Source organism: Emydura macquarii, unplaced genomic scaffold (assembly GCF_026122565.2).
Source record: "Emydura macquarii macquarii isolate MOO-44397 ecotype Brisbane River unplaced genomic scaffold, CSIRO-AGI_Emac_v2 contig_2292, whole genome shotgun sequence".
Taxonomy (NCBI): domain Eukaryota; kingdom Metazoa; phylum Chordata; order Testudines; family Chelidae; genus Emydura; species Emydura macquarii.
The window spans coordinates 3,370,173-3,398,028 of NW_027132429.1; the positions used below are offsets into that span (position 1 = coordinate 3,370,173).

Genomic DNA, 27,856 nt, shown 5'->3' on the forward strand with positions numbered 1-27,856 from the left:
TTTTCCTTTAATCTTTCTCCTCTTCCCTTACTTTGTATTGGATGTTGAGTGCGGTTTGTTCGATGACGTGTGTTACTTTGTATTGGATGCTGAGTGCGGTTTGTTCGATGACGTGTGTTACTTTGTATTGGATGTTGAGTGCGGTTTGTTCGATGACGTGTGTTACTTTGCACTGTCTGCCATGATCAGTGGGTCGGGGCAGTGCCCAGTGCAGTTAGTGGGGACACCCTACCCTAGCCCTGCCCCAAGTGACCATGACAAGGGCTTACGGGGACCCCGCCGCACAGGGGAGCGGGAGGGGAGCCCTCGAGGTCAGGCGGCCGATGGGTAACGGCAGTGGGAGCCAGGACTCAGATCCTGTCGCTAGCCAAGCCCAGCTCCACCGGGGCCGTGTGTGAGCCAGGAAAGTTCCCCACAATGCGGGACCATGCCCCGCTGACACCCGCCCTGGCCCCAGCTCTCGGTGCAGACGCGGGGCTGCTCGCTGGGAGGACACAGCAGGAGGGAGCCTTGCATCGGGGGGTTTATTCCCTTCTCTCAGAACAACACATTGGAGCAGGGCAGGTTTCCCGCCTGCAGCCACGGTGGGGAGGAGAATCTGGGGGGAGGGCGTGGGCCCGAAGCTGCGGGAATGGGGGAGAGGCAAGAGCCCTACAGGGGCCGTGGCAGTGGGGGGACGAGTCCTGCGGGGAACAAGGCCGTGCAGGGCGAGACGCCGCTGGGGGGTCCTGCAGGATCTAGGTGTCGCAGCCCTCGAACTGGGAAAACGACTGGAAGACCCTCCATCTGTCAGCGCCATCTTCCTCCTGCTTCGGCCAGGGGACGATAAAGCTCCTCTTGCCCAGGACGTAGGTATAGCTGGTTACAAAGGGGGAGAGGCGCCCGTCAGCGCTCGGGGCAGGAGACGTGAACTGGCCGAGCGGCCTCGCTCCCTGCCTGTTGGAGCTGGGGAAGGGGTGCCAGGGCTGCGTGTGAGCCCGTCTTGCTGCCCCGGGACAACTCAGGGCCCCCGGTCAGCCCTGCCCTGGCACAGGGACCGCTGGGCCCAGCCCTGAGCGGGCAGCACTCTCAGCTCCCCCACTCAGCCCCGCTGGAAGCATGTGTGAGCCCCAGGTGCACAGAGCCGGGTACGTGCCAACGGCTCCAGCACGTCTTGGCGCTTGGCTGAGCCCCACACCCCCTGCGGCCTCAAGCTGCCCATCGCCCCAGCCCATCAGCCCCTTCCGGCTGCCGTTTGCCTCCTGGCAGCTCCCTGCCAGCGGCTGCCGGCGTGGCCGGGAAGGCAGGACGGGGGAGCCTGCAGAGTCCCTCAGGAGTCACGCCGCAGCCCTGACGGCCGGGAGCACGGGCCACGCACCTGTCTCTGGTTGGCCAGAGATCCTGCGTGTGGCCCATGAGCAGGTACTGCTGCTGCTCTCGCAGGCCCAGGACGTTCTCGCAGGCCACGTGGGAGACAAATCTCTTCACTTTGTTGTCCACGTCCATGTCTGTCCCTGCAGGGGGGACCAGGGGTCAGGCTAACGGCCACCACAGCTCCCTGCAGCCGGGCGCTGCCCACGTCGGGGCAAACGGCCTCCCACAGGCACCCCAAGCTCCCTGGGGCCTCTGCTTCTCAGGGGGAACAGCCCCAGGCCGTGGCCAGGCACCTGGCATCCCGAGATACCCCCACAGCGCAGACGGGGCGGCCCTGCCCGGGCTGGTCTGTGCTCGCCAGCTCCCAGCCAGCTGCTGCAGCAGAGGAAGTGGGAAACCCCCAGGCACTGCCCGGAAGTGTCGGGGGTGAAGCGTAACTACCCTGGAGGGTCTCTCCAGGCCGGGGGGCACCTCACTAATTTGGGGGGGGTCTGGTAAGGCCAGGGGACACCCCAGTGGTCCTGAAAGACCCATGGCAGGGCACCAAGGGGCAGGGCCTCTCTTCGACTTTGAATATGAAAGATGTTTGCGCCACCCGGGGGTCAGTGCCGACTGAGGGGAGAGCCCCCCGCCCCGCTCAGCGCCCCTAGCCTGGTGGTTCTCCGCGGGCTCAGAGTCCAGCACAGATGCAGCCCTCGCCAGCGCTCACCTGCCTTGATGACGGCCAGGACCCTCATGCTGTAGTAGACGTAGCTCCCCTGTGTCTCCTGCTGCTCCAGCTGCACCTTGTAGACTGAGGAAGAGGAGCGGAGCAGCAGTGAGCGCTGGGTCCTGTGCACCCCGTGCCGGAGCCTGGCAGTCCTGAACCTTTCAGCTAAGCGGGTGAGCGATGGAGCAGAACCGCCCACCTTCGCTGCTCTCCAGGAGCTGTTACAGCCCCGCGCTGCCTGGCGCCGGCAACATGCCGTGGGGGGGACCGGGGAGCCGTGGCCGTGCCTGGTATTTATTCCATCGCCAGGTAACTCGCATGTTAATCCGTGTGCACGCGCGTGTGCGGAGCCAGGAGGTGCTTGGGAGCGTTTGCACGTCCCAAGCGCACAAAGCACGGCAGAGCAGGGTGCCCCTGGGAGCCGCCTGTCCCCAGCTGGGCCTGGCATGGGGGGGAAGTTGAGCCGGGCTACGCGGAGGCTGAAATACCCCATGGGACACGAGTGAGGCTGAGGGAAGGGGTGGGGTGGACCTTGGAGACGCCAAGAGCTGGGGACATGGTAACCAGCAGGTGGGGTCTGACCCGGGCCCAGCACCAGCTGCTCCGAAGGAAGGTGCAAGATGCCCGCAGTGGCAGCTGGGGGTCGAGCTGCCCCAGGGAGCCCTCCCTGAGCCCGAATAGCCAGAGGTCGGTTTAAGCCAGGAGCAGCAGGTTTTCTCCCCCTCCCGAGAGCTGTTCGCAGGAGCTCTCCATGCTCCAGCTCTCCATCTGAATGGCCAGTCCCGCTGGGACTCTTGCTGAGCCCTTGGCCCCAGCCCATCCTGTGGCAGTGGGTTCCACAGGTGAACGCCATGCTGCATGACACAGCCTTTCCACTGGTCCATCTGGAATCACTCCCTTCCACCTCATCGGCTGTTGCTTTGCCAGGAAAACGTGCTGCAGGGTAACGCCCTCGACGACACCAGACCAACGCCGAGTACTCCCGGCCCGGCCCAGCTCTCGCTCTGCCCCAGCGAGCCCTCCTGCCTGCCCCACAGACGCCACCGGGGCTTACCATAGTCGATGCCCGTTTCACAGGCTTTCGCGTAGAGAGCGTTCTTCTCCAGGCCTCGCATAGAGCTCATCTGCAGGCAGTTTTCTAAGTGCATGGACAGGGGAGGGCAGAGTCGGCGCCTGGAGCACACGGGCCGGCCAGGCTGCCCCTCTGGGACCCGGCGCAGCAGCACGTGTGGGGCAGCCCGCGAGGGAGGTGCTGGCCCGGCCGGTGTCTCACAGGGATGCGGTCAGAGCGCCCCAGGTTACGTGGGAACAGGCGGCCTTGGTCCGAAGCCAACAGACACCCAGGGGATCCTTCCCACTGACGCTGGGTCCACAGCCAGTGCGGTGCCAAGGGGCGTTTGCTTTCCCAGGCCCTGCCCGACCCGAATTCTCTCCCGCACGCATGGCCCGGCACCCGGGCCCGTCCCCGTGTATATAGGGGTAGGTGGCGAGGCCACCTCTGCGCTGGTGGAGGGATTTCACACGGATCCGGGCGCTGCGGCCCGTCCCTAACGCGCCCCAGTGCCAGCGTTCCCGCGCCCTCCCACGGTGGCCGTGCCGCTAAGGAGTGAGTCTCCCCGGGCCGGGCGGCGCGAGGCGCAGGCGACGCCGTCGAGGTGGGCGCGGTTTTACCTTCGGCGCATTTGCACACTTGCTCCTGGCAGATTTTCTTCAGCAGCTCGCTGTGCTGTGACATGTTGTAGAAGCGGCTGCATCTCCGGGCTGCGGAGGGGAAGAGAGCGAGAGGCCGTGTTCCCCCCGGCCAGCTCCCCCCGGACGCCCCCACCCGCCCCCTGCCCGGGCACGGAGCTCATGAGTTTCTCAGGCCTGGCCTAGGCCAGGAAATGCCCCCACCGGACTCGCTCTGCATCTGTCGACTCCTTCTGGAAAGGGACCCAGCTACCCTGGCACCAACCGGGAGCGCCCAGCCTGTCCAGGGCAGCGCACTGGCCGATCAGCAGCTCTCCGGGATGGCTGAGGCCTGGGGGAGACGAGTTTGACTCCATGCTCTCTCTCGCTCCGGCCTGGAGCCAACCCCCTGCCCTGTGCCTCTGCGTAGCTGCTCCACCTGTGCGCTGGGGCCAGGGCATGGCGGGGGCCGTGTACCCTGCGCCCTCTGCTCTCCTACCCGCTCTGCCCCCAGCCGCTGGAGCGCCTCCCAGCCAGGCACATCGCAGGCTCTGCCTGGGGTAGGGCCCTTCTGCCAGCCCCGGGCCAGCTGGAGGGGCCGGGTGAGCCGGGAGGGGCCGTTCCTGCTGCCAGTGCCCCACGGCGACTCAGGCCCGTCAGTCTCAGCCCCGGGGCTCGTCCCACGACCGGGGCAGGCAGCAGGATGAGGGCCAGGCTCGCGAAGCTGCCCTGCAGCCCCCAGCGCGACTGCAGGGCCGGTTCCCAGGCGAGCTCCCCTTCCCTCCCGGCCGGCTCCCGCCTGGGCCATGTGCCCTTCACCCCATGGGCTGCTCCACCATCGGGCCCCGATCCACCGCGACACCCGCCCGCCTGCCCGACCCGACCCGACCCGACCCTCCACGCATTAGCTGCGTGCCGGCCCCACGCACGGCCGGGCCCCACGCACGGCAGGGCGGCCTGGTGCGAAGGAGCCTCGTGCTGGCCTGGCACGTCCCCCTTCCCCGACAGGCACTGCCACGGCACAGCAAGCGCCTTGCAGCTGGGGCTCTGCGGCCGCCCCGCTTTGGCCAGGGCCCCGCTCTCGTGCAGTGTGGCGCCTGCTGGGGCGTGGGCCTGGTTTCCAAAGGGGGAGCGCAGCTCACAGGGCTCGTAGTACTCGTAGACGGTGACCACGGCCGGCTGCAGCAGCCCCACCTCCAGCTGCTGGTGAATCCGGAACGCCACTTCCGTGTCGGTGCGATTGGAAACCTGCAGCGCGGGGCCAAGCAGAAGGGCAGCCGGCTCAGCCCCCGTCCCAGCCCCACCCGGCGGGCCCCGCCCCAGGTGCTTCATAGGAAGGGGCAAGGGGCCTGCAGCAGCGCTGGGGGCTAACCTGACCCCTTACATCGCACGCTGGGCTGCAGGCGTCAGTGAGAACGCTGCCTTCTCCGCCCCAGCGAGAGACCCGCCCCCCGACGGCATCTGACCCAGCAGGGCCTCGGCTTCCCGAGCGGGGCACCCCACGCGGTGGGCAGGTCCGGCAGCACCCTCAGTGCAGAGCGCACAGACAAATGCAGCACTCAGGGGCCCCAGCCCCGGCCCCCGGGGAAACGAGTCATTCTCTCTGCACAGCCGGGCTTGAGTTGTGGGCGGGAAATAGGCAGGGGCCAGTCACTGGCCAACGAGAAGCAAACAAACCCCTTGGGACAGCTCCCGGGGTCCCCGCTCTGGGCAGCTTCTGCCCAGCCAGGCCACGTGCTGGCCTGATCCGTCTCCGCCGGGAGGCAGCTGATTCGCAGGGTGAGGCTGGGCCCAGCCATCCCCCAGACAGGCCCCATGGAAACCACCGCGCAGCCGCGTGCCTGGCGCCTGGGCGGAGACGCCCACGGGGCCGCGGCAGTTGCTCAGGTGGCCTCGATCCTGGCACTGCCCCCCCAGGTTTGTGCATCGTCGCACAGACTCGGCATGGCCCCCCCCGTGCGTCGCCGCTCCAAGGGCAGCACCAGGGGAGTGTCCCTGCGGCCACGCGGTGCCTCCCCGGCCAGCCACGCCCTAGCCCTGGCCAGGCAGCGCCTTCTCCTCGGGGCGCCCGGCAGTCCCGGCGTGTCCGGCAGTGGGAGGTGTCAGCACAACCCAGGGAGGGGCGGCCTCTGAATGGGCCGTACAGGCCCCCGGCACGTCCCCACGGGCCCCACGGCGCGTGCTGCTTGGAGCCGCGCTAGCTGGATTGCAGCTAGTGGGTGTGGCCCCCCAAGCTGCAGTGACCCCCTGATGGCAGGGCAGCTGTGCCCTCAGATGCTCTCCTGGAGACGGGGGGCAGCTTTGTGGGGAGTTGACGCCCCCTCAGTACTGCCCAGGGGTCCCAGGAGCCCCAGTCACCCGGGTCAATGCAGCGAGAGGGGGGGGGCAGGTGCTCACCTCGTTCAGGTAGAGGATGACCGAGTTGTTTGTGAGCTGAGACTTGCTTTCGAAGAGGAAGATGTACTGCTCCACGCTGTTGGTGAGCTGCGGCGGACAGACAGGCAGACGTGGCTGCGTGCGGGCAGCGAGGGCTGAGCAGGGGCTCTGGGGCTGCCCGTGCCCAGCATGTCCCTTTGGGGCCCTGCCCCCCTCCTCGCCAGGACCACCCCCAGGCTGCCCCATCTCGTGGGAACCCAGCGGTGGGTCAGTTCCAGGGGTGCCTGGGAGGGGATTCGTCCCCACCCCTATCTGCTGCAGGGACCCCGATGTCTGACCCCCCAGGGCTTGGCCACGCAGCCTGCGACCGCTCGGCGCAGCTGAGACGTGGATATCGCCGAGGGGCAGAGGGTCCCTGTGCATGGGGCTAACCCAGCTGAGCCCTATGGGGCCAAGAGCCCGGTAGCCGCACGGAGCCCCGTGCCCCGTCAGGTGCAACATCTCGCCATTGGGCCGCCTCGCTGGGGCCCCCATTCTCAGCCCCGGAGCCTCAGGCTGGCCCGTGACCCCGTCACCTGCTTGAGATCGTCCAGGTCTGCCTCGAAGCCCGTCAGCAGGGAGATGTCGATGATGGTCATGGTGGCGTCCCGCAGCCCCAGGGACCTAGCGAGCACGGGACCAGCTTCAGTGGGTGGGACCCAGGCAGGGGGCAGGGCTCCGTGGGGCGCGGGGAAGGGGCAGGGTAGGCCTGCGGGCACATCCCCATTCCCGTGTAATGCCCGTGGGCTGCGGCGGGGGAGGGACCGGCAGGGGCAGCCTGGTCTCCAGAAGCCAGAGTCTCCGCAGTGGGGGAGGCCGGGGCCGATTCCCACCCCCCGCCAGGTTGTGAAGGTGTCGCTGGGAGCTACCCCCCCCTTGCCCAGTGACACTGAGCTGAGCCCCTGGGCCCCCGAATGACACCCCCCACGTGACGTCAGGGCCAGACGCGACCCTGCCCCGGCTGGGTGCCCGGGCGCTGCCCGCGCTGGGCCAGGGGTTACCGGGTCCGGATCCTGAGCTGGAAGGTGTTGCTGTACTTGCTCTTCTTCCTGGCTGTGAACCGAAGGGCAGGGGTAGAATCAGGGTCCCCGGCTCTGGGGCTGGGCCCCGAGGGCACCTCCTCCCGCAGGGGAGGGCCCCCGTTTCTGTCAGCCCAGGGCTCGGGGAGATGGACCGGGGGGGGCCAGCCGCCACCGTACCTTCGGGAACATCCTCCACGGTCGCCTCCAGCCAGAAGGCCTTGCAGTCACTGGTGTGGGTGGGCGGCAGCCTGTGGTACACGGTCAGCAGCTGGGGGCGAAGCCGAGCGCATGCGCTGAGTGCCAGCGTCGCCCGCCAGCCACCCCAGGGGCCGGGGTCGCCTGCTCCTCAGCGGTGGGCAGAGCACGGCCAAGGCCTGCGTCAGGGATGGAGCCCGGACAGAACCCAGGTGTCCTGGCTCCCAGCCCCCTGCTCTAACCACTGGACCATACTCCCCTCCCAGAGCTGGGGAGCGAACCCAGGTGTCCTGACCCCCCTGCTCGTCTCTACTCAGAGCCACCCATGGGCACGGCCCCGGTCCCCGTGGGCCCCAGGAGGAGCAGGGCTGGGTTAGCTATGGGTGATCACCGCACCCAGCGCAGCACACTCACCGTCACCGTGCCGGTGCCTGTCCCGCGGGCGGTGATGTTCAGCGTGTCCTGGGCGTTGAACTGCAGAGGAAAGGGCGGGAGACGCCGAGGAGGTGCCAGGCATTGCAGCGTACCGGCGCCCCGGAGGCAGCAGTCCCCCCTGCCCTGGTTGTGGGGCGCAGGCCCTCCGAGCCCTGCCAGATATGCCACAGCCAGGAGGGAGAGGTGTGTCCCCCCGGGGGGCTGAGCCTGTGGGTGGAGCTGCATGCTAGGGGGCGGAGCCCGAGGGCGGAGCTGTCGGACAGTGGGCGGGCCTACGTGCCAGGGGGCGGAGCTGTGTGCCAGTGGGCGGAGCCCAAGGGCGGGGCTGCGTGCCAGGGGGCAGGACTGACCTTCTTGGAGCCGGACCGCTGCAGGTAGGCGTTGTTGTTGTTGATTTCCCACTGCTCGGCCAGTCTGCGTGCGGGCGCCGTGACCTGCACCTTCAGATCGATGCTTTTCTCGCGGGGCACGGCCACCCGGTACAGCGCCAGGGCCTGCATGCCGATCACCGTGGTCTGGGCAGGGGGCAGCAGCCGTCAGCAGGTCCCGTTGTGGGGAGCGGAGGGGGCGCCGGGAACGGCCCTGCCCAGAGGCTGGGCATCGAAGCACGTTCGGGCGAGCGCCGGAGTGCGTGCTCGACCCCGGGCGCAGGGAGGCGCTGGCCGGGGCGGGCGCAGGCACCGCGGTGACAGGCAGGCTGGACCGCTCTGTGGCCGAGCGCCGGGCCAGGAGGAAGCTGCCCCACAGCCCGTCATGGGCCATGGCCCAGCCTGTGGGCAGCGCAGCCCCCTTCGCCCAGCAGCCGCAGGCGCAGGTTCAGCTCCAGCCATGGCGTCCTGCAAGGTTTGCTGCTGCTGGGCTGGGCGCTCTGGGACTGGGCACAGGGCAGCAGGGCAGGGCCGGCTGGGATCTCCCCCCACGCCCACAGGGACCGCTAGTGACACGGCGCAGGGCTGGCTTTCCCCAGTGCAGCCCCCAGGCATGGTTGAGCTCCCCAGGGTCCCATCCGGGGGCCCCAAAGGGGGAGTCCTGGTGGAGCAGGGGGGACTGGACTCTTTGGGGACAGTCAGGAGGTGGCTGCACAGGTGTGGGGAGACCTGCGGGGGGCAGACTCTGAGCACTCGCCCGAGGGGTTCCAGAGCCGTTCCGGGGGCTCCGTCACAGCGGCTCCGCAGGGCAGCGTCTGAGACGGGGATGCTCAGTCTGCAGCCAGCCAGCTTGGGGCACAGCGGGGCCGGCGGGCCTCCCTGGTGCAGGGAGCAGCCTGTTTTGTCTCTGGCTGGCTGGGTTCGTGCGTGTTCCCGAGCTGGGTGCTGAGTCCCATTGTGGCCCCCCCTCCCCTGGGAGGGTCCATGTTTTTATCCAGCGGCTCTGTGGGCCGTGAACACGCCCAGGCCGAGCTCTCAGCAGCACCGTTCAGGGGGTCCCTGCCCAGCCACCAGCTGGGAGCCAAGCCCCGAAGCCGTGTGGGGCAGGGGGAGGGCTGGCTGTGCTCAGGCCCATGGACAATCCGGCCTCCTGTCACGGAGGGGCCCCTGCGCCCGCCCTGGCTAGGCCAGGAGCCACCAGCTGTCACCTGGGTGCTCTCATAGCCCCCGCCGAACTCCCGTCTCTCGATCAGCCACTGCATGATGGCCTGGGTCTTCTCCAAGTGCCCCAGCGTCAGCTTCTGCAGGAGGGCGTAGGCCGTGGCCTCGATGCTGTACAGGGAGCGGGCCGTGTCCTTGTCCACAGCCCAGTGCGTCCACTCTGCGGAGAGCGCAGCCTGACAGCGTGCCCGGCACACACAATGCAGCTCCCAGGCATGCACACGCGCGGGCACACAGGCAGAGCCGCCACATGCACACACACAAGTGCACGGCCCTTGCTATTGCACACACCCGGCACATTCACAGTCACACACACGTGCCTTCCTGCCCCTCCACACAGCATTCCCTGGCCAGCCCCGCCCCGCCCCAGCTCGGCTCCCAGGCTCACCCACGTCAGCGAAGTTGTCCAGGACGGCGTCCGCCATGGAGCTGTTCACCAGGGCCAGGGCGTAGGAGCTGATGGCCACGCTGTATGGGTTCTGCAGACGCCGGAGATGTCTCTCCAGGTAGCCCTGGGCTTTCTGGAGGCTGGAGGACAGACCCTGCGGCCAGGACAGACGGGATGACAGACAGCAGTCAGGAGGGTGGTGGGAAGTGACTGCTGGGACTCGGTGCCCACCCGCCCGCGCCGGCTCCCTGCCCCAGACGAGTTCCTGGGATGCCCGTGGAACTGTTGGCCCTGGGTGCCGCGTTGGCCAGCCCTGCCGCGTCGCTGATTGTGCCTGACAATGCAGCCGCCGCCGAGGGGGAGCTGTCTGGGGCAGGACGCCCCACGACCTACATTCATGTGGGTCCCACAGATGGGCTCCGCCTCCTTCAGGGCGATGAGGACGAAGGCCGTGAGCGAGGCGTCTGCGTTGGATCCCTTGTAGCCGCCCTGCGGAGGGAGAGCGCGGGAGTGGGGGGGCTGCACGGGAGCCCTGCAGGCACCTGCCCCCTCCCACCTACCCACCCCACATGCTTGGGCCCATCTTCCAATCACTGACTGCCGGGGCGGACAGCGGGGGGCAGAGCTGGGGCAGGAGGAGGGAGGGGCCGTACTCCAGGTGGGCTCCAGGAGGGCAGGGGCTGCAGGGCTCTCCATAAACAGGCCCCCCCAGGCATGCCGAGATAAGGGGGGGGGGGCGTTGACTCGGAAACCTATGGCCACCGCTTGCAGTGTTGGCTCTGTTTGCAGCAGACAAACCCAGCTAACGCACGGCCCCGCCCAGACTCCTTCCCTCGGCTCCCCAGGGGGGCTTCATTCCCTGGGGGAGGCGACTGGACTGCCCGGCTGTTGTCCTCTGAGCCACCCAGCCCCACCTGGGGCCGTCACCCCCAGCGGCGCTGGGAAAGGGAGGGTGGCTCCGCGTGCTGGTCCCTGGGCAGGCCCATGCTCACAGCCCCTTGCCGGTGCGGCTAGCCGGGATACCGCCTGGCAGCGGGCTCCTGGAGCGGGTGTCGCTCAGCCCAGCTCCCGGGGCTGTCAGACTGGCTGGATCAGTGGCGGGGCATTTGTCATATGGATTCACAGCAGGCACGGCTAGACCAGCTGTAGCGCGGGAGGTGAGATGAGGGTGTTTAATTCAGGTGTTGTGTGTGCAGTACAGGGCTAGGAAGAGATCTGAGATATTTGTGTTTCAAATCGGGCTGGCTGGGACACACCCCAGACAGAGGCAGCAGGACAACAGCCTGCTTCATGGCCCATTGAGACACTCACAGAGGCAAGGGGCCCAGGAAGCAACCCCAGGCAGACCTGAAGAGTCACCAGGATTGGCCCATGTGACTCTGGACTCCATTTTAGTTCTTGTGACTTTCCCCAGGCCACATGACCCAGGACAGAGGGTTTATAAGATCAAACCCCAGGATCCATTTTGTCTTTGTTCCTGTCCAGCTGCAGACACACACCGACCTCTGGGTCAATTCATTGTGCAACTGAACCAAAGGACTTAGACCCGTCCAGGTGTTGGATGTGAACCAGAGGGACTGTACACGCTGCAACTCCACATTTCTTCTAGAAACCTGACGTAGCTGGACTTTCAATCATTGTATGTATCTGATTTGCTCTAACCCTTTAACATTGCTCTCACAGTTTGTTTCTTTCCTTTTACAATAAACCTTTAGTTCTAGTCACTAAAGGATTGGCTGCAGTGTGGGATTCTAGGTAAGATCCAAACTTACATTGGTCTGGTGCTGTGGCTGACCCCTTGGGGTCGGAGGGAACCTTTTTAGTACAGAGCAGAGAGTTTAAGTAACTGGTCCCTTTACTGGACCTGGTGCTGATTTGGGAGCCAGGCGCTGGAATGCAGTAAAGGGGCTGTGGGCATTTGTGGACTGGCTTCTGTGGGGATTCAGAAGTGCAGTTTGTGGCTGGTTGGGAAGTCTGGCTTCAGTGCCACCCTCCAGTGCTGGCAGAATCTGCTCTCCGTTTGCAGCCTGCCCTGACCCGGGCATTCTCAGTTGGCTGCCCTGGGCACGGACGCGTCACAGGGGCGCGTTGCCGTCTGACCACGGCTGCTTGCACCAGGCTCTGCCGGTGCGGCTGATGGCATGGCCCTGCTGCAAGCTCTGCTGCCAGACAGACGCTCGTGTCGGTCTAACGTTCACCAGCCCAGTGCTGCCGGGAAATCACCCCCTCACCCTAGCTGCCGCTGCGCTGCCTGGGGCCTATACGGCCCCGGGGGTGCTGCGAGCGGGGGGAGGCGTTAGAGGCTGGCAGGCACCAGGGGAATGGCACAGGAGAAGTGTCCAGGCCCGTCCTGCTGCGGGCGCGGTGCCCTTTGCACCAGGGAGAACGGCAGCAGGAGGCGCAGGGCGCAGCCCACGAGAGCCTTGCTCGGTAAAGTGGAAGGAAGCTGCAGGGGACCGTCCGGCAGGGGCCCCCTGGCACGGCAGAGGGCCCAGGGCTGGCTTCCGTCGTGCCACGTGTCAGGCCTGCGTCTCCTGCCCTGCCTCCCGCCTGGCCAATGGCGCAGTACCTGCATCGCGGGCGTATAAATCGCAGCGTGCTCGCGGAAATCCCCCTGCCCATCCTGCTTCTGGTCGACCAGCCACTGGGCGCTGGCACACAGCAGTTCGTGGTTGATCGGGGTCTTCAGGGACGCCGCCATGGCAAACACCTTGAGGATGTAGGCCGTCAGCCTGCCGGGAGCGGAGGGGCGTGTGTCCGCGTGGCAGGGAGGCAGGGGAGCTCCCAGGCCACGGGACAGCTGGGGTCAGACCTGGCCGCGGGCGGCACCGTGCCGGTGGCTGCTGTGAACACACTGCCCGGGCCCCACTCACTCTTGTTGGGCTGTCTGTGGACGAGGCCCTGCCCCCCACGCGGCTGGACCCCACCCGCAGCCCGGCGTTCCCCCACAGCAGCACAGAGCCCAGCTCCCGCTGCCCCCGCCCTGGACACCCACGCAAAAGGAGAATCCCCACTCGCTGGGAGCTGTATAGGGTGTGTGACACGCAGCGAGAGCAGCGCTGCACGCACACATTAGCCAGCTCCTCACCCCCAGGCTGCCCCCCAGCAGTGCAGGTGCCATACCAGGTGCTGCCCGTGCTGCCCGAATAGGGCTTGTAGGAACCGTCCTGCGCTCGGAAACGCAGCTGTTGGTTGTAGCCTGCGGGAGAGCCCAGACAGACACTCAGTCAGGGCAAGGGGCTGAGGTGGGGCTGCGTGCATCCCCCCAGGAGAGCACCCCGGGGGCAGGGGCCCCACCCCGGTGGGGTAGTGGGGGAAGGGCAGGGCGGCGTGTAGCATTTCAGACCCCCCCACCCCCACGGGATCTCTGGGCCCTCTGGCCTGGCTGGGTGCCGCTCACCTTGGATGATGTTCTGGATGGCCTGGCTCCGGCGCTCCACCCCGATCTGGTCCCACTGCTTGGTGGTGTCCAGGTAGTGGGTGAGGATGATGTTCGGGGTGACCGAGAAGATGTTCTGCTCCACGCATCCCTGTGGCAGCGTGATCAGCTTCTGCAGCGTGGTGCCTTGCAGGCCCCCCACCAGCATCTCACCGAGGATGTCCCCTGCCAAGGACGGGACAGCGCTGGCACGATGCCCACGGCCCCCCCAGCTCTCCCCTTCCCGCCCCCTCCCCCCCCAGTCTGTGCGGCAGCCTGGCCGGGGCCGCACTTTGGTGCCAGCCGACATGCTGCCGAGAACAGGCACAGGGAAGGACACCTGCATTCTACCCCGCCTCTGGGAGGGGAGTGGGGTCTAGTGGTCAGAGCAGGGGGGCTGGGAGCCAGAACTGCTGGGTTGTATCCCAGCTCGGGGGTGGGGGAGGACTTCTCTCAGGGCAGAGAAGGGGGTTTACAGCAGTGTACAGGAGAACAGAGTCTGTCCCACCAGCTGTGCTGGGGCCGTGATGACCCCCGGGGACTGGAACTCACAGGGGGGGAGGATTGCCCTGGGTGGCGGGGGAGGGGGCAGTTCATGGCCCCGGTGGCTGCCCAAAGACCAAGCCACACATGCTTCCCGGTGCCCCTGCAGCCCTGGGCCCAGCTGGGCCCCCTCTGTACCTTGCACGCTGATGAAGACCTCGGCTTCTGTGTCGGGCACCTGGTTGATGAGGGGATGGCTTTTCAACAGCGCCTGCTGCGCTTTACCTGCCAGGAAAAGCCAGAGGCATTTGCTGGGGGGCCATGGTGACCTGATGATAAGCTTGGCTTTAAACGACCTCCTGCCGGAGGCTGCAGAGCTCAGTGCTGCAGGGGAGGGCATAGAGACGCCCACTGCAGGGTATCCTGGGCCAGGAGAGCCTGCGCCAGGCACTGTGCCCATGTTCTGCTGGAAGTTGTTAACAGCTCTTTGATCTACAGACAACAGCAGACCTGGGTGCGCTGAGCTCCCCTCTTTCAGCCTCAATGAAAGGAGCAATTAAATCCTCTCACATAGTGAGAGCTGGCCAACAGGGAGCCACCACCCAACGCTGGGCCAGGTGGGACGTCTTGCCAGAAGCCGAGCTGTGCAGGCTGAGGCATTTCCTTGGGCACAGACTGTAAAGTGCCGGAGCCGGGCAGCTGGGGGTGTCTGTGAGTGAGAGCAGAGGCCTAGGGCAGCAGCGGGATCGTGGCTGTGGCAGGAAGCTGAGGGACGGAGCTCCGCGCAGCACAGGACTGGCTGGAGAGGCAGGCTTGGAAATTGTGAGCAAGGAAACTGTCTGCTGCAGCTTGTTCCTGCGGTGCCCAGCGAATCAGGGCTGTCCGTGCTTGGGAAACAGGATTGCACCAGGGACCACCTGTCTCAGCCCAGCCATTTCTCCTCCTACCTGGAACGGCCCAGCAAGGCCCTGACCACGGGACTGCTCGGGCCTGGGCCCCCTGCACGGGGTGGACGACACAGGCCGGGCTATGGCAGGGACCGGCAGCGCGGCCGGGGAGGACGGGCCGGGCATGCGTAGAAGAGGGTGAGCAGTGAGCTCCTGCACGAACCTTTGGGGTCCAGGATGATGCTCCTTGAGAGCCGCTGGATTTCGCCCCCTGCCTGCAACAAGAACAGCTCTGAGGGACGGGGCTTCAGAGAGCAACGGCTCCAGGGAGCTTTTCCGCCCGCCCCCCAACTCCCAGAGCCTGCCCCCCCCAAGCCTGCAACGGGACCCTCCAGGCCCCCCAGCCCAGCTGACTCGGGCTCTTCGTGCCACCTTCACCCAAGGGGCCGGCAGGCGAGTGCGCAGGGCCCGCGCGTGACCTGATGGGCAGGGCCTGGCGCCGGGCTGGGCCGAGCCCGGCAAAGCCCACAGGGAGCTGACTGGACGGTGGCCATCTTCAGCGTCGCAGGGATCCCTCAGGCAACACTTCCCGGCCCCCCCAAGCCCCCACACCCCCTGCCCCCAGCCGACGCCCTGCAGCTCCTCCCCGGCCCCGAGGCAGCGCCGCTACCTGGACGTTGAGATTCTTCCTCACGGTGTCGCGGAAGCTCAGCTCCCGGACCCAGGCCTGCACCTCCACCTGGATGGTGCCCAGCTCCAGGGGCACCACCACGAAGTGCACGGCCCTGGACGAGTACCGGGGCACCAACAGCTTCTGCTGGAAGCGCTTCTCCTTCGTGGCCAGGCTGCACAGCTGCTCGTGGTAGGGGAACATCACGTAGACCTGGCGGGCAGGGCACGCGGCACAGCTGAGCTGGGGGAGCTCAGCTCATTGGGCAGTGACAGCACCTCGCCGGGACTGGGTCCCCCCAGGTCTCAGAACCCCTCCCCCAACCAGGGCCGGCTCCCCCAGGACTCAGAGTCCCCCCCACCCACTGGGACCAGGTCCCCCCAGGTCTCAGAACCCCTTCCCCCCACCAGGGCCAGCTCCCCCAGGACTCAGAGCCCCCCGTCCCCTGCCAGGGCTGGCTCCCCCAGGACTCAGAATCCCCCCCCCACCTGCCGGGGCCAGGTCCCCCCAGGTCTCAGAGCCCCCCCACCTGGAGCTCATCTTCCTCATGGTAGTTGTACACCACAGCCCGGAGCGCCACCTGCTCATTGCGCACCACGGAGAAGGGCAGCCGCAGATCCACGAAGAGCGGGATCTTCACCGTCACCTCGTAGGGCTCGGAGATGCAGATCCCTGCGGGGACCAGGGGGCTCAGCCAGCCGTGTTCCCTGGGACACCGGGGCCATCGCTGAGGCCCCCACTCCACACCCACCGCCCCCTGCTCGCCCAGCCCTGGGCTCCCCCCAGCTCCGCCGGTGCCCCCACTCCCGACCCGCAGAAGCTGGGTTACCTTTGTCCTTCCTCAGGCTGACGGCCAGGATCTGCCAGGTGGTGATGGAGTCCGGGAGGTATTTGCTGAACAGGTGTCTAGCAAGGCTGCGGGGAGGGAGGCGAGTTCGAATCAGCCTCAAACACTGAACATGGGGCCCAGCGGCCGCAGCAGGGTCCTGTCTGTGGCCTTGGTCCAGGCCCAGGGTCAGCTGCCAGGGTGGATTTGACAGGTACCCAGGGGCTATGGGGCCGGGCTGGGAACCCAGAAATGCCCAGCCCAGGGGCCCATCTGGCCCCGTCTCCTGTCTCCGGCCGGGGCCAGCATCAACCAGACGCCCTCGCCCTGCAGCGGGGGGACAGCCCAAGTGATCCCCACTCCGCGGCGCTGGACGGGTTACGGCCCCGGCCCCTCACCCGGGCTGGAGCGGGTCCGCCTGGGTCAGCACAAGCCTCTCCCACAGCCAGCTCTCTGGGAAGTAGCTTCTCACGGACGGGCTGTCCCAGCACTCCTCGTCCTCGCACTCCTCGTCCTCGCTGGCTGGAGGGGGCATGGTCAGAGCAGGCCAGATGAGAGGCACCACGTTGGCTGCACCCCCCCCCCCCCCCCACAGGCCAGGCCACCGCTGAGCAACCGGGTCCCTCCCCGCTGGAGCAGCCTCCCCCCCACAGGCCCCCCCCAGCAGCTGGGCCCCTCCCCCACAGGTCACCCCCACAGGCCGCCCCCCTGAGCAGCCAGGCCAAGCTCTAGGCAGGATGGGCTGGATCTTGGCTGACTGGTGGTGGTCCCCCCCCCCCCCCCCCCCGACTCCCCCAGCAACACCCCCCTCCCTGCGCGGAGGTTACATTTGCCCAGCAGCAGCCGGGTGCGCTCCTCCTGGTTCAGCGCCCGGGCGAAGCGGCAGCAGTCCAGGAAGGCGGCCACACAGGGGGGGCCCAGCAGCACACGGCTCGTCCTCTGCTCGCACGAGTGCCCCATGGGGTTCTCCTGGATCCCGGCCTGGCAGCAGCGCCTCTCCAGGGCCGTCTGGTACTGGTCCACTGGGACAAGGAACACAGGGCAGGGCATGGGACCCAGGCGTCCGGGCCCAGGGGAGACACAGCAGGTGGGAGCTCAGTGCCTGGCGAAGGGCCGGGGGGGGGCAAGGGCTGACCCAGGGTGGCCAGGAAGAGCAGGGCTGTGAGGACGCAGGCCACATGCCCGGTTCCCCAGCTGCTCCCCGGGGCAGCGCCAGGCCAGGTGGGCAGAGCAGAGCCGGGCCCAGGGGAAAAGCTGATCCTGGGGCTGGCCTGAGGTCTGGGGAGGCTGCCATGGGGTGGGGTGGCTGCGTGGGACACGCGAGGTTCCTGGCGAGCCGGGCGGGACGGAGCAGGGTCCCCACCCGAAGACGCCTCCTGACCTTTGTTCTTCTTCTGCTGCAGCATCTGCAGGGATCGGCGCCGGCGCCTGGCAGCTGTCGGGGGGCAGTGCAGCTCTGCAAGACGGGGGGGGGGTGGTGAGGGGGAGCAGCGAGGGGGCCTCCCTCTTCCCCCCTCCAGTGACCCCCTCCGCCCCACCTCCAGAGACCAGGCCTGGTCGCTGTGCTGAACAAGGGGGGATTGAAACCGGTTCAGTTACAGGCCATGTGGACGGTCTCATCTCAGTGTGAACCAGGCCACTGGGAACAGGGTGAAGCTAAATGGAAATCGGCGCATCGCCCCGGGGGTCTGTGCCTGTCTCGGCCCCGCCCCACATGTGGGCAGACGAGGCGTCAGGCTGGGACAGGGACATACCCGGGCCGGGCTGCCCGGCGCCCCCGAGGGGACAGACCCCGTGGCCCAATCCCTGCCCTGCGCTGTCCCGTCCATTCGATGTGTGAAGACGCTAGCCACAGCTCTGAGCCGGGCCGTGAATGGGGATCTCCGCCCTCGCCGTCCCTCCGTCCATGCCTCACCCGTCCGTGCCGTGGTGGAGATGCCCAGGTTGGTGGCCAGGTCCAGCCCGGCATCCGTGAACACCCCCACGTGGTCCCGCCCGCTGCCCGCCGTGCAGCCGATGTCCTGGCGCTCGACCGTGTCCCAAACCTGCCGGCGGGAACAGGGGCCGCGGGAAATCAGCCTCTACTGCTGCTCGGGGTTCATTCGGCTCTCAGAGCTAGGTCACCCCGTGCCACAAGCCAGGAGTCCTGGCTCCCAGCCCTCCCCCCTCAACCACTAGACCCTGTCATGCGGAGTGGCTTGTGGGGGGGGGGCAGTTAGTATATTGTGTGACATCAGCATGGCAGAATCATAATAATCCATGTGGGATAGGCCATGACAGGTGTGGTCAGGAAGGTTATGGTATGCTAAGTAAGATAATATTACTTGTGTTCATGTGTAATCTGTGACATGGCAGTTATAGATGTATTTGAGATGTCTGCGTTTCAATTGTGCTGCCGGGCGACACCCCAGATAGGAAGGCTGCAGAACAATGGCCAGTGTAATGGCCCATTAAGGCCTCCCCAGGTGCAAGGGGCCCTGAGGGAGAAGCCAGCATTACCACTGAGTCACCAGCACCTGCTGACGTGACTGGACCCCAGGCACACCTGAAGAGTCACCAGGATTGGCCCATGTGACTCCGGACTCCATCTTAGCTCCTGCAAATTTCACAGGCCACATGGCCAAAAGACAGAGGGTTTATAAGATCAAGCCAGAGAAACCATTTTGTCTTTGCTCCTGTCCAGTCTGCAGACACACACCAATCTCTGGATAAATTCATCTTGCCACTGAACCGAAGGACTTAGACCCATCCAGGCACTGGATGTGAACCAGAGAGAACTACACAAGCCTGCAAGTCCACATTTCTTCCAGAAACCTGAAGTATATGGACTTTTAATCATTTGTATATCTGTGATTTACTTTAACCCTTTAACATTTCTCTCGTGGTTTATTCCTTTCTTTGTACAATAAACCTTTAGTTTAGTTACTAAAGGATTGGCTGGCAGCGTGGTATTTTAGGTAAGGTCCAAACTTATATTGATCTGGTGCTGTGGCTGACCCTTTGGGGTCAGAGGGAACCTTTTAGCAAAGAGCAGAGAGTTTAAATAACTGGTCTCTTTGCTGGACGTGGTGCTGATTTGGGAGCCTGGAGCTGAAATGCAGTGAAGGGTGCTGTGGGCATTTGTAGACTGGCTTCTTGATATCCGGTGTGGGGTAATCAGAAGCAGTTCGTGTCTGGTTGGGAAGCCGGGCTTCAGTGTCACCCACCAGCGCGGGGAGAATCTGCTCTCCGTTTGCAGCCTGCCCTGACCCTGGCATTATCAGTTGGCTGCCCTGGGCACGGGTCGTATCACAGACCCCACTCCCCTCCCAGAGCTGGCAGAGGACCCCGGCGTCCTGGCTCCCGGGCTGCCCCCCGCACACAGACAGCGCGTTCGCTCACCTTCTTCTGCGTCAGTTGGTTTTTCTTGTTGAGAACGAACAGGGCCTTGTCGACGGCCACCAGCCCCACCACGGCCTGGGCGTCCCCGGTCACCTGCAGGTTGATCTGCCGATGGGGCAGGAACACCTTCCCTTTGTCCGCCTCCCTCTGGGGGCCCACGCTCAGCTGGGCGGGATGGAGGAGACAGGGTGAGGCAGCCGGCGCGCCCTGGGAGCCCCTTTTCCGTGCCACGCTGAGCGCCCGGCCTCTAGCACCCACCCCCACCCCCGGGCCCGGGAGCTGGGCGCAGGGTGCCCCGAGGCCAGGGCAGCAGGGGCAGAGCCTGGCCCTCCTAAGTGGGGGGCCACGCAGGGAAAGGCCTGTCTGGCAGGCGGGTGCTGCCCTCCCCGGCACCGCCCCAGGACTCACCGTGCCCATGCACACGTCAGCCACGTCCACCCACAGCGAGTCGGCCACGAGCTCCGAGCTGTCTGCCAGGTACTGATAGGCCACGATGCGGAAGGAGGGCAGCAGCTGGGGCCCCACGTCCATTGTCAAGGCTGTCATGACGCTGTCCGGGTTGTGGGGCTGGGTCCGGGCCTGGACAATCCTGCCCTTACTCAGCAGCTGGCGGGAGAGCAGCAGGGGTCAGGACTCAGCACCGGCCCCGGCTCTGGGGCTGCAGCCAAGGGCTGGGCAATGCCAGGTCAGCGCCCGGGAGCCGGCACCGCCCCACACAGGCCCCATGGCGCCTGGCAGGCGGGTGGGGTGCATGACCGGGCCAGGGGCCGTGTCTGCCGCAGGGAGCAGGGCCCTGAGCCAGGCAGGGCTGCGCAGTGACGCCATCCCAGGGCTGCATGCGCAGGACAAGGCTTTGGGGGTATGGGGACAGACGGACCCATCAGGGGGTGTACAGGGACAGACAGAGCCACAGAAGGGGGTGTGTGGGGACGGACAGACCTGGGGGGGAGGGCGCATGGGGACGGATGGACCCATGGGGGCGCGTGTGGGGAGATGGGCCTGGCGGGCTGAATGCAGCCCAGGAGAGGCTCCCCAGACACTGTTGTGGCGCCGTGCATGGGGCCTGGCCAGCCCCACTCGCCCGCAGGCCCTGCCGAAGCCGGGGGTGCCCAGGCCAGGGCAGGGCCAGACCGGCTGTGCGGGGAGCTGGGCCGCGTCCCAGCGCTCACCAGGATGGTGAAGTGCTGCACGGCCGAGCTCTTGTGCGTCGGGTGGAGCATGATGCGCAGCGGCTGCCCCACGCGGACCGTGCCCATCTCCACGCCGATGTGCAGCAGGTGCCTGCTGCTGCCCTGCGTCTTGTAGGCCTGGATGGTTTTCGTGGCATTGGCCTGCTGGGCTGGCGGAGCCAGAGAGCCACAGGTCGCCACCTGCAACGGGGAAGAGAGCCCTGAGCACCCCGAAGGCACGCACAGCCCCGCTGGGTCCAGATCAGCCTGCGGCGGCCCTGCCAGAGCCCCCAGGGAAAGAGGCGGGGGAGTCGAAAGCGAGGGTTAATCAGGGTGGTTGGAGAAGATGGGGATGAGCCGAGCACGGCCCCGTACCTGGAGCTGCAGGCTTTCACTGTCACGTTCGGTGTTGATGACCATGGAGGCCAGGCCCTCCTTTGTTTGGTGCTTCTGGTCCCGAAAGCACACAGGGACGTTGTGGGCCGGCGACCCGTCCGGGTTGGTGACGTAAACCTGGTGCCAGGGGAGCCGAGAGGCAGAGGGTGACCCGGAGCCCGGCACAGGGCGATGAGATTTCTCTTCCCCAGGCTCTGATGAGCCATGAGGGCATCCCAGGGTGATCGTGCTGCTGCCTGCTCCCCAGAGGGGTGGTGTGGGGGGGCCCAGATGCTGTGGGCTGGGATGCGCCTCGGCAAGAGTCTTTGCAAGGCTGGGGCAAAGCACGGACCTGGCAGCCCTGCCCGGGAGCTGCCGACCCCCCGACAGCCTTTGCGGTTTCAACAGGTTACAACTCAGAAGTGTCCCACTCCACAAGCCAGACATGCCTAGTGGGCCCCACACATGGGGCACCGGCTCCTGGCTTGGATGAGCTTCCCACGCCCTTTCACCAGGAACCTGTGGAACTCACTGCCACAAGATAGCTTTGAGGCAAAGAGCTGGGCGGGGTTGAGACAAGGGATTGGCCATTTCTGTGGCTAACGAGAACGTCCCTAGGTCAAGCAGTGGGGTCAGAACAGACCCGAGGGGCCTGGCTGGGCCATAGACCCTCCTGCGTCACGGCATGGGGCCAACCTCAAAGCCCCAGGGACCAGCAGGAGCCTTCCCCAGGGCCAGGCACCCCACCACTGCCTCCTGCGGGGCTCCGGGCACCTTCCACCATGGTGCTGCCATGGTCGGAGCCAGAACACCAGGCTAGATGGGCCCAGGGCCGTGTTCCTAGCCCTCCCCACTGCTGGCGAGTCAGCAAGGGAGGAAGAGACGCTAGCGCACCCCTTACCCTGAAGCTAAAGGGCATGCCTGGCTTGAAGAACCCCGGTGTCTTGATGAATCGGATGCTGTAGGGCGTGCTGACGATCTTGACCTCTGAATTCTCAGCCTGCCCCATCTCGCCGCCTGAGGGTGACACCGCGTGTCGAGAAAGGGGGTGTCTGTGCCGGGGGGACTGCCCCGCTCGGGTGGAATTCACCCGGCACAGAGGCGCAGTGGGAGTGAAGGGGTACCCGGGGGGTGTGCTGGGCTTGCTCAGGCCTTCTCTGCCCTAGGCTGGAGGCGCTGGTGCCCTGACGCCCCCTGCACAGGCCAGGGGCACGCGAGATCTCTGTCGCGGCGGCGCTGGGACATGGAGGAACCCAGGGCCTGGCGTTTGCGGCGGGCGTGCTGTATGAGGTGCACGGGACAGAGACCAGCGCCCAGCTCACAGCTCGAGCTGGCTACAGAGCCACCCCACCCGTGACTGGGCACCCCTAGGGGTGGGGGCTCAGGGGCAACTTCCTGGCCCAGCAGGGGGACGATTAAGGGGCCCCCAGGGCTTGCAAAACGGCCTCTCCTGGCCCCCATGTGATGCCAGCAGAGCCTGGGCTACAGCCCTTGGCTGAGGTCTCGCGGGGCTGCTGTCCGCGGTGGGTGGGTGGGTGGGTGAGGGGTCCCAGGTGACACCTGCTGGGCCTGTGCCCCTCCCGCCACATGTGCTGCCCTCTCATCCAGCCCTTCCTGGAGAGAGCCATCCCCTGCCCCTGCCAGGTGCATCTTGCGGCGCCCGCGGGAGGCCGGCGGCTGGCACGGATCCCGCATGGCCCCTGGGGCCATCGCTCACCTGAGGAGAAGACGGTGACGTTAACGAAGATGAAGGCGTCGAGCAAGTCCTCCGGCTTGTCAAAACTTGTTAAATCCTGGCCCCTCAGCGTCAGGACGCCTCTTCCTTCGTTTATCTGCAGGGAGAGTTACCATGTGTGCAGCGCCCGGCGCGATGGGCCCTGATCTCAGACAGGGTCTGGGCAGTGCCCAGCGTGACGGGCCCGGGCCCCGATCTCAGTTTTGGCCCGTAGGCAGCACCGTAATCCACGTAACAATAACTCACCTCAACTCTCTGCAGGGAGCTCTGGAGGGTGATTTTCTGCGTCTCCGTCCTGACTCCGAAGATCGCCAGGGCGTAGCCGTCCACGGGCTCGTTAAACACAAACCTGGGTGCCCAGGAGAGAAGCCAGGAGTGTCTGCCCACAGGAATCTCCCAGGGATGCAAAGCAGTGACGTGACGCCCCTTTGCTTCCCCCTCAAACTGCCGTCTGGCTGTTAAGCAGCTGCCCCCCGTCCCCCAGAGGTGGCTGCATGGCAGTGCTGACAGGGCCAACTTCTGCCCCAAGTTGTGCAGCCAAAGCCCCTCTGTGGGCCTGGCTAGCCTTGCCCCAGCATAAGGGCAGCAGCTGCTGGGTCCCTGCCCCACGGCTTATGCCAGCTGCCCGCAGGGCCGGAATTCCCGCCGGCTGTGCCCGGCTCACCTGGCCGCGATCGCCACCGTCAGGCTCTGGTCCCCGAGGTAGAAGAATTTCCGTGTGGGCGTCAGCACCACTTCGAAGCTGGGCAGCACTGGGAGAGACGGGCAGCAGGGGCTCAGACAGACAGACGACGAGTGGGGGCGGGAGGAGTGAGCTGGGGGGCTCTGGGGAAGGGGGAGCAGCTCTGTGGGCGGGATGGGCAGGCCGGGCCCGTGGCTGGCCGGGGGCGGAGGAGGTGGCTTGGCCCCACACCCCCAGGCCTGGCTGTCCTCCCAGCGGGGCCTGGGTAGGAGGGCACTCACCGTACTCCTTCACCTCGAACTCGGTGCTGTGGGGCTGCCGGGGGCTGTTCTGGTTACACGTCAGGATCTTCCAGGTGCCCAGGCTAGAGGGAAACAAAACCCGCGTGGAGCTGGCGTGGCCCACAGCCGGCGCCTTCACCCGCGGCCTGACTCCTGCCTGAGTCCGGTGGGGGCACGAGCCCTCCACCGGGGCCCAGGGGTCCCACTGCAGCCCCCCCCCACAGTAGCCCACAGGGCCCGCCCACCAAGAGAGCTCCCTGCTACCTGGGTGCCCATGGGGCTGTGGGGCCTGGGGCCCTGGCGGCACCCACCTGACGTGCTCCGGGATGTGGAAGGTGCCAATGTAGAGACCCTTCTCCAGTTTCCGGGTGGTGCTGCTCATGGCGATGCCCTCGGGAGTCTGCGGAAGGGGGTGGGTTTAGCTCAGCGAGACGCACCAGGGTCCCGGTTCTGTGGGGGGCCCACCACCGCCCTGCCCGTCCTCTGAGCCAGCCCCAGGTGGGCCCTGGGAGCCCCCGCCAGGCGAGCAGCTGCAGGTCCGCAAACGTCACAACTGCTGGGCGGGGTCACCTGCAAACACCCCCTGGCAGTGGGTGCAGGGCAGAAGGGGCTCCTCCCAAGTCTGCCTGGCACCCCCCTAGAGCCACCTTCCTCCGGCCGGGACTGATCCAGCGCCGGCATGCTGCGGGGTCGGGGGCACGGTGCTGCCTCCGGGGCCCATTTCTGTGTAACCCCAGTGCCCCGGGGGTGGCATCCCTGAGTTGGTGTCTGCAGGGACTTTGCTCTCAAGGGCTGTCAGAATGGCGGGTGTGGGAGACTGGACGCTGGGGTGCTGGGGTGTTACTGTGCTCTGGATGCACCATTCTGGTGGCAGTAGTGGGATCGTTAGCCCCACCCCTTCTGATGGGATTAGCCCCACCCCCTCCGGGATTGGCGGTGGTACCTGGATGACAATCATGCAGTTAGTCTCCAGCGGGTCCATCCAGTTGTTGACAGAGAAGACCCGATAGTTCACTGGCGGGGTGAAGAGACGGGAGAGGTTGGGTGTCACGCGGGCTGGCTTGAGTGGGGGGCAGTTAGTCTATTGTGTGACATCAGTGTGTCAGAATCATGACAATGCGTGTGAGATACGCCATGTCTGGTGCTGGTAGGAGGGATGTATCGAGCTGAATAAGATACTAATACTCATGTTCATGTGAAATGGAAGCTATGGTGTATTTGCTATTTCTGTATGTCAGTTTGGGCTGGCTTGGACACACCCCAGACAGAGGCGGCAGGACGATAGCCTGCTTCATGGCCCATTGAGACACTCACAGAGGCAAGGGGCCTGGGAATTACTAAAGACAGACCTGAAGAGTCACCAGGATTGGCCCATGTGACTCTGGACTCCATTTTAGTTCTTGTGACTTTCCCCAGGCCGCATGACCCGGGACAGAGGGTTTATAAGATCAAACCCCAGGATCCATTTTGTCTTTGTTCCTGTCCAGCTGCAGACACACACCGACCTCTGGGTCAATTCATTGTGCAACTGAACCAAAGGACTTAGACCCGTCCAGGTGTTGGATGTGAACCAGAGGGACTGTACACGTTGCAACTCCACAATTCTTCTAGAAACCTGACGTAGCTGGACTTTCAATCATTGTATGTATCTAATTTGTTCTAACCCTTTAACATTGCTCTCACGGTTTGTTTCTTTCCTTTTACAATAAACCTTTAGTTCTAGTCACTAAAGGATTGGCTGGCAGCGTGGGATTCTAGGTAAGATCCAAACTTATATTTATCTGGTGCTGTGGCTGATCCTTTGGGGTCGGAGGGAACCTTTTTAGTACAGAGCAGAGAGTTTAAATAACTGGTCCCTTTACTGGACCTGGTGCTGATTTGGGAGCCAGGCGCTGGAATGCAGTAAAGGGGCTGTGGGCATTTGTGGACTGGCTTTTTGATAACCAGTGTGGGGGAACCAGAAGCAGTTTGTGGCTGGTTGGGAAGCCGGGCTTCAGTGCCACCCACCAGCGCGGGGAGAATCTGCTCTCCGTTTGCAGCCTGCTCTGATCTTGGCATTCTCAGTTGGCTGCCCTGGGCACGGACGGGTCACATTGAGTGTCTAACCCGAGTGGCTGCCCCCTGCCCCCCCAGGCTTCCCCTGGCAGCCTGCCTCACCCTTCTGGCCGGGGGTGTAGATGGGTTTGTCAGTCTGGACAAAGATGTAGTTGGAGTCTGGGGAAACCAGGACGTATTTCTCCAAGATGACAGTTCCGAACTTGGCCTGCACCACCACGTACTGCTTCTCGGTGCCCGCTGAGCCGTATGACGCTGGGACCTGGAGGGCGGAAACGATCTGTGCCAGAGCCGGGTGCAGGGCCGCCGTTCCACACAGCCCCTCTGTCCCCTGGGAGTGGGCAGCGCCCCCCCCCCCCAGCTGGCTCTCAGGGTGGAGCCATGGCGTCCGGGGGCTGTGCCCCGGGAGGGGTGGTGCTGGCTGGAAAGACCAGTGCTAGCGTCCGTGTCCCCGTGCATGCCCGCCCCCACACACCCAGCACTGACAGGCAACCACCTCTGGAGAGGAGCACGGCAGGTGTTTAACACAGTGTGGGGCACAGCCGGCCAGAGACTCTGCCCCAGCTGCGAGGGCACAGGAGAGTGAAGAGGGGGATGGGGCAGGACCCGACGCCCAGGGAAAGGGCAGGGGGGGCCTTAGCGACTGGAGCAGGCAGGGATGGGCTCTCAGGCCTTGTACAAAAACCAGCAGCAACCCCCTGGTATCAGCACTGATGGCTAGAGGAGATCGTCCCCCCGGCCCCTCCACCCCGCTGCAGCCCGGCCCCCCCGCTGACTCCCCGCTTCCCTGCAGCCCGGCCCCCCCTGCAGCCCGGCCCCCCCGCTGACCCGCCCCCTCCCTGCAATCCCCCCCAACCCCTGCTCCCCCTGCAGCCTGGTCCCCCCACTGACCCCCCTCCTCCCCCAGCCCCCCTGCTGGCCCCTAACCCCCTGCAGCCCAGCCCCCCTCACTGGTCCTCTGGCAACCCCACTGCCCCCCTGCAGCCCGGCTCCCCTGCTACCTCCCTGCCTCCCTGCAGCACCCGGGGTTTGTGTCTTTGCACCAGGTGGTGCTGCCCCTCCCCCGCCAGCCTCTCCCACCCACCTGCACCGTGGCCATGGCCAGGGCATGGTTGGCCGGGGTCAGCCAGACGGACGTTTCCTGCAGCAGTTGGTCCTTAGTGAAGTCGAAGAGCAGGATCTGAACCTTGATGTCTTCCGGGAGGGGCCCCGCCGGGCCCTGGGCCTGGACCACCATGTTCTCCTCGCTCCCCGCGCGCAGGATGTTGGGGGCTGCCAGGAGGTACCTGCCACGGGAGGGCACCAGGCTGGCATGCAGGGACCCGCTTGTGTGCCAGGCTCTGCCACAGCTGGGCTGCGGGGCCTTGGCCGAGCGCCTTGGCATCTCCGTGCCTCTGTTCCCGTCTACTGTGGGGATAACATAACGGCCCGGCCCTGCCCCACCAGAACCGGCCCAGCCCCATGGCCCAGCTCAGCCCTGCCCCACCAGAACCGGCCCAGCCCCACGGCCCAGCTCAGCCCTGCCCTGCCCAACCAGAACCGGCCCAGCCCTGCCCCCCGCGGGGGGGATAAACGCGGTGACGACTGGGAGGTGCCAGATGCAGGGTGAAGGGCAGAGACAAGCTCTGCTGCTGGATCTGCCCCTGGCCTGCACCTCTGCCTGGCTCCCCCGTCCCCGGCATGGGGCACGCACTGAAGGGGAACTTGCTGCCCCCCGGCTGGACTAGTGGGGCCCCCACGGGGCCGACCCCCTGGCACCCCCTGAGCCGCTGTGCGGGGAGCCGTCACCCTGGGGCAGGTGCTCTGCTCTGCTCTGCTGGGGAAGGGGCACCGAATCCCTGGCCCCCCCCTTCTGCCCAGGCTGGCTCGGGAGGAGCAGGACCCCAGAAACCAGCTGAGGGCTTCGGCTGGGAGCTGGGCCTCAGCTGGGACGTCCCAGGGCTGCGTCTGAGCTGACCGGCTGCCCGCCACCCCGTGTCCCCGGCACTCACATGGGCCTGGCCTGGCACAGCCGTGGGCCCAGCAGCAGCAGCCCGCTGAGGAGGCAGAGCAGCCGGGGCACCATGCTGCGGGTGCGAGCGAGGGGCTGGAGTGGAGGCCAGCGCTGGGCATGGCCTCTT

The 27,856-nt window shown here is 66.0% G+C and overlaps 1 protein-coding gene across 2 annotated transcripts; it reads right to left on the reverse strand.

Annotated features, from left to right (window-relative positions):
- Positions 1 to 508: 508 nt before the first annotated feature.
- On the reverse strand, positions 509 to 27,838 carry LOC137161400 (complement C3-like). 2 transcript variants are annotated; one of them, XM_067560639.1, is made up of 41 exons: positions 27,728 to 27,838; positions 26,821 to 27,022; positions 25,839 to 25,998; positions 24,625 to 24,695; positions 23,993 to 24,081; positions 23,682 to 23,764; positions 23,383 to 23,470; positions 22,965 to 23,067; positions 22,701 to 22,815; positions 21,885 to 22,000; positions 20,984 to 21,121; positions 20,609 to 20,809; positions 19,848 to 20,045; positions 19,440 to 19,604; positions 17,974 to 18,103; positions 17,440 to 17,514; positions 16,886 to 17,080; positions 16,457 to 16,580; positions 16,062 to 16,147; positions 15,762 to 15,904; positions 15,233 to 15,445; positions 14,786 to 14,837; positions 13,874 to 13,960; positions 13,175 to 13,378; positions 12,898 to 12,973; positions 12,344 to 12,506; positions 10,168 to 10,263; positions 9,775 to 9,928; positions 9,374 to 9,546; positions 8,148 to 8,312; positions 7,777 to 7,836; positions 7,345 to 7,435; positions 7,147 to 7,198; positions 6,682 to 6,769; positions 6,128 to 6,214; positions 4,873 to 4,978; positions 3,734 to 3,823; positions 3,117 to 3,200; positions 2,063 to 2,146; positions 1,358 to 1,493; positions 509 to 858 (listed from the first exon to the last, which is right to left on the reverse strand). In XM_067560639.1, exons 1-41 carry the CDS (start codon positions 27,799 to 27,801, stop codon positions 738 to 740), a joined length of 4,938 nt encoding a protein of 1,645 aa, XP_067416740.1. In that variant the 5' UTR covers positions 27,802 to 27,838; the 3' UTR covers positions 509 to 737. The 2 variants fall into 2 exon arrangements, with proteins under 2 accessions (XP_067416740.1, XP_067416741.1); XM_067560640.1 differs by lacking the exons at positions 24,625 to 24,695; positions 27,728 to 27,838 and having other exon boundaries at positions 26,821 to 26,994.
- Between the last annotated feature and the right edge of the window lie 18 nt (positions 27,839 to 27,856).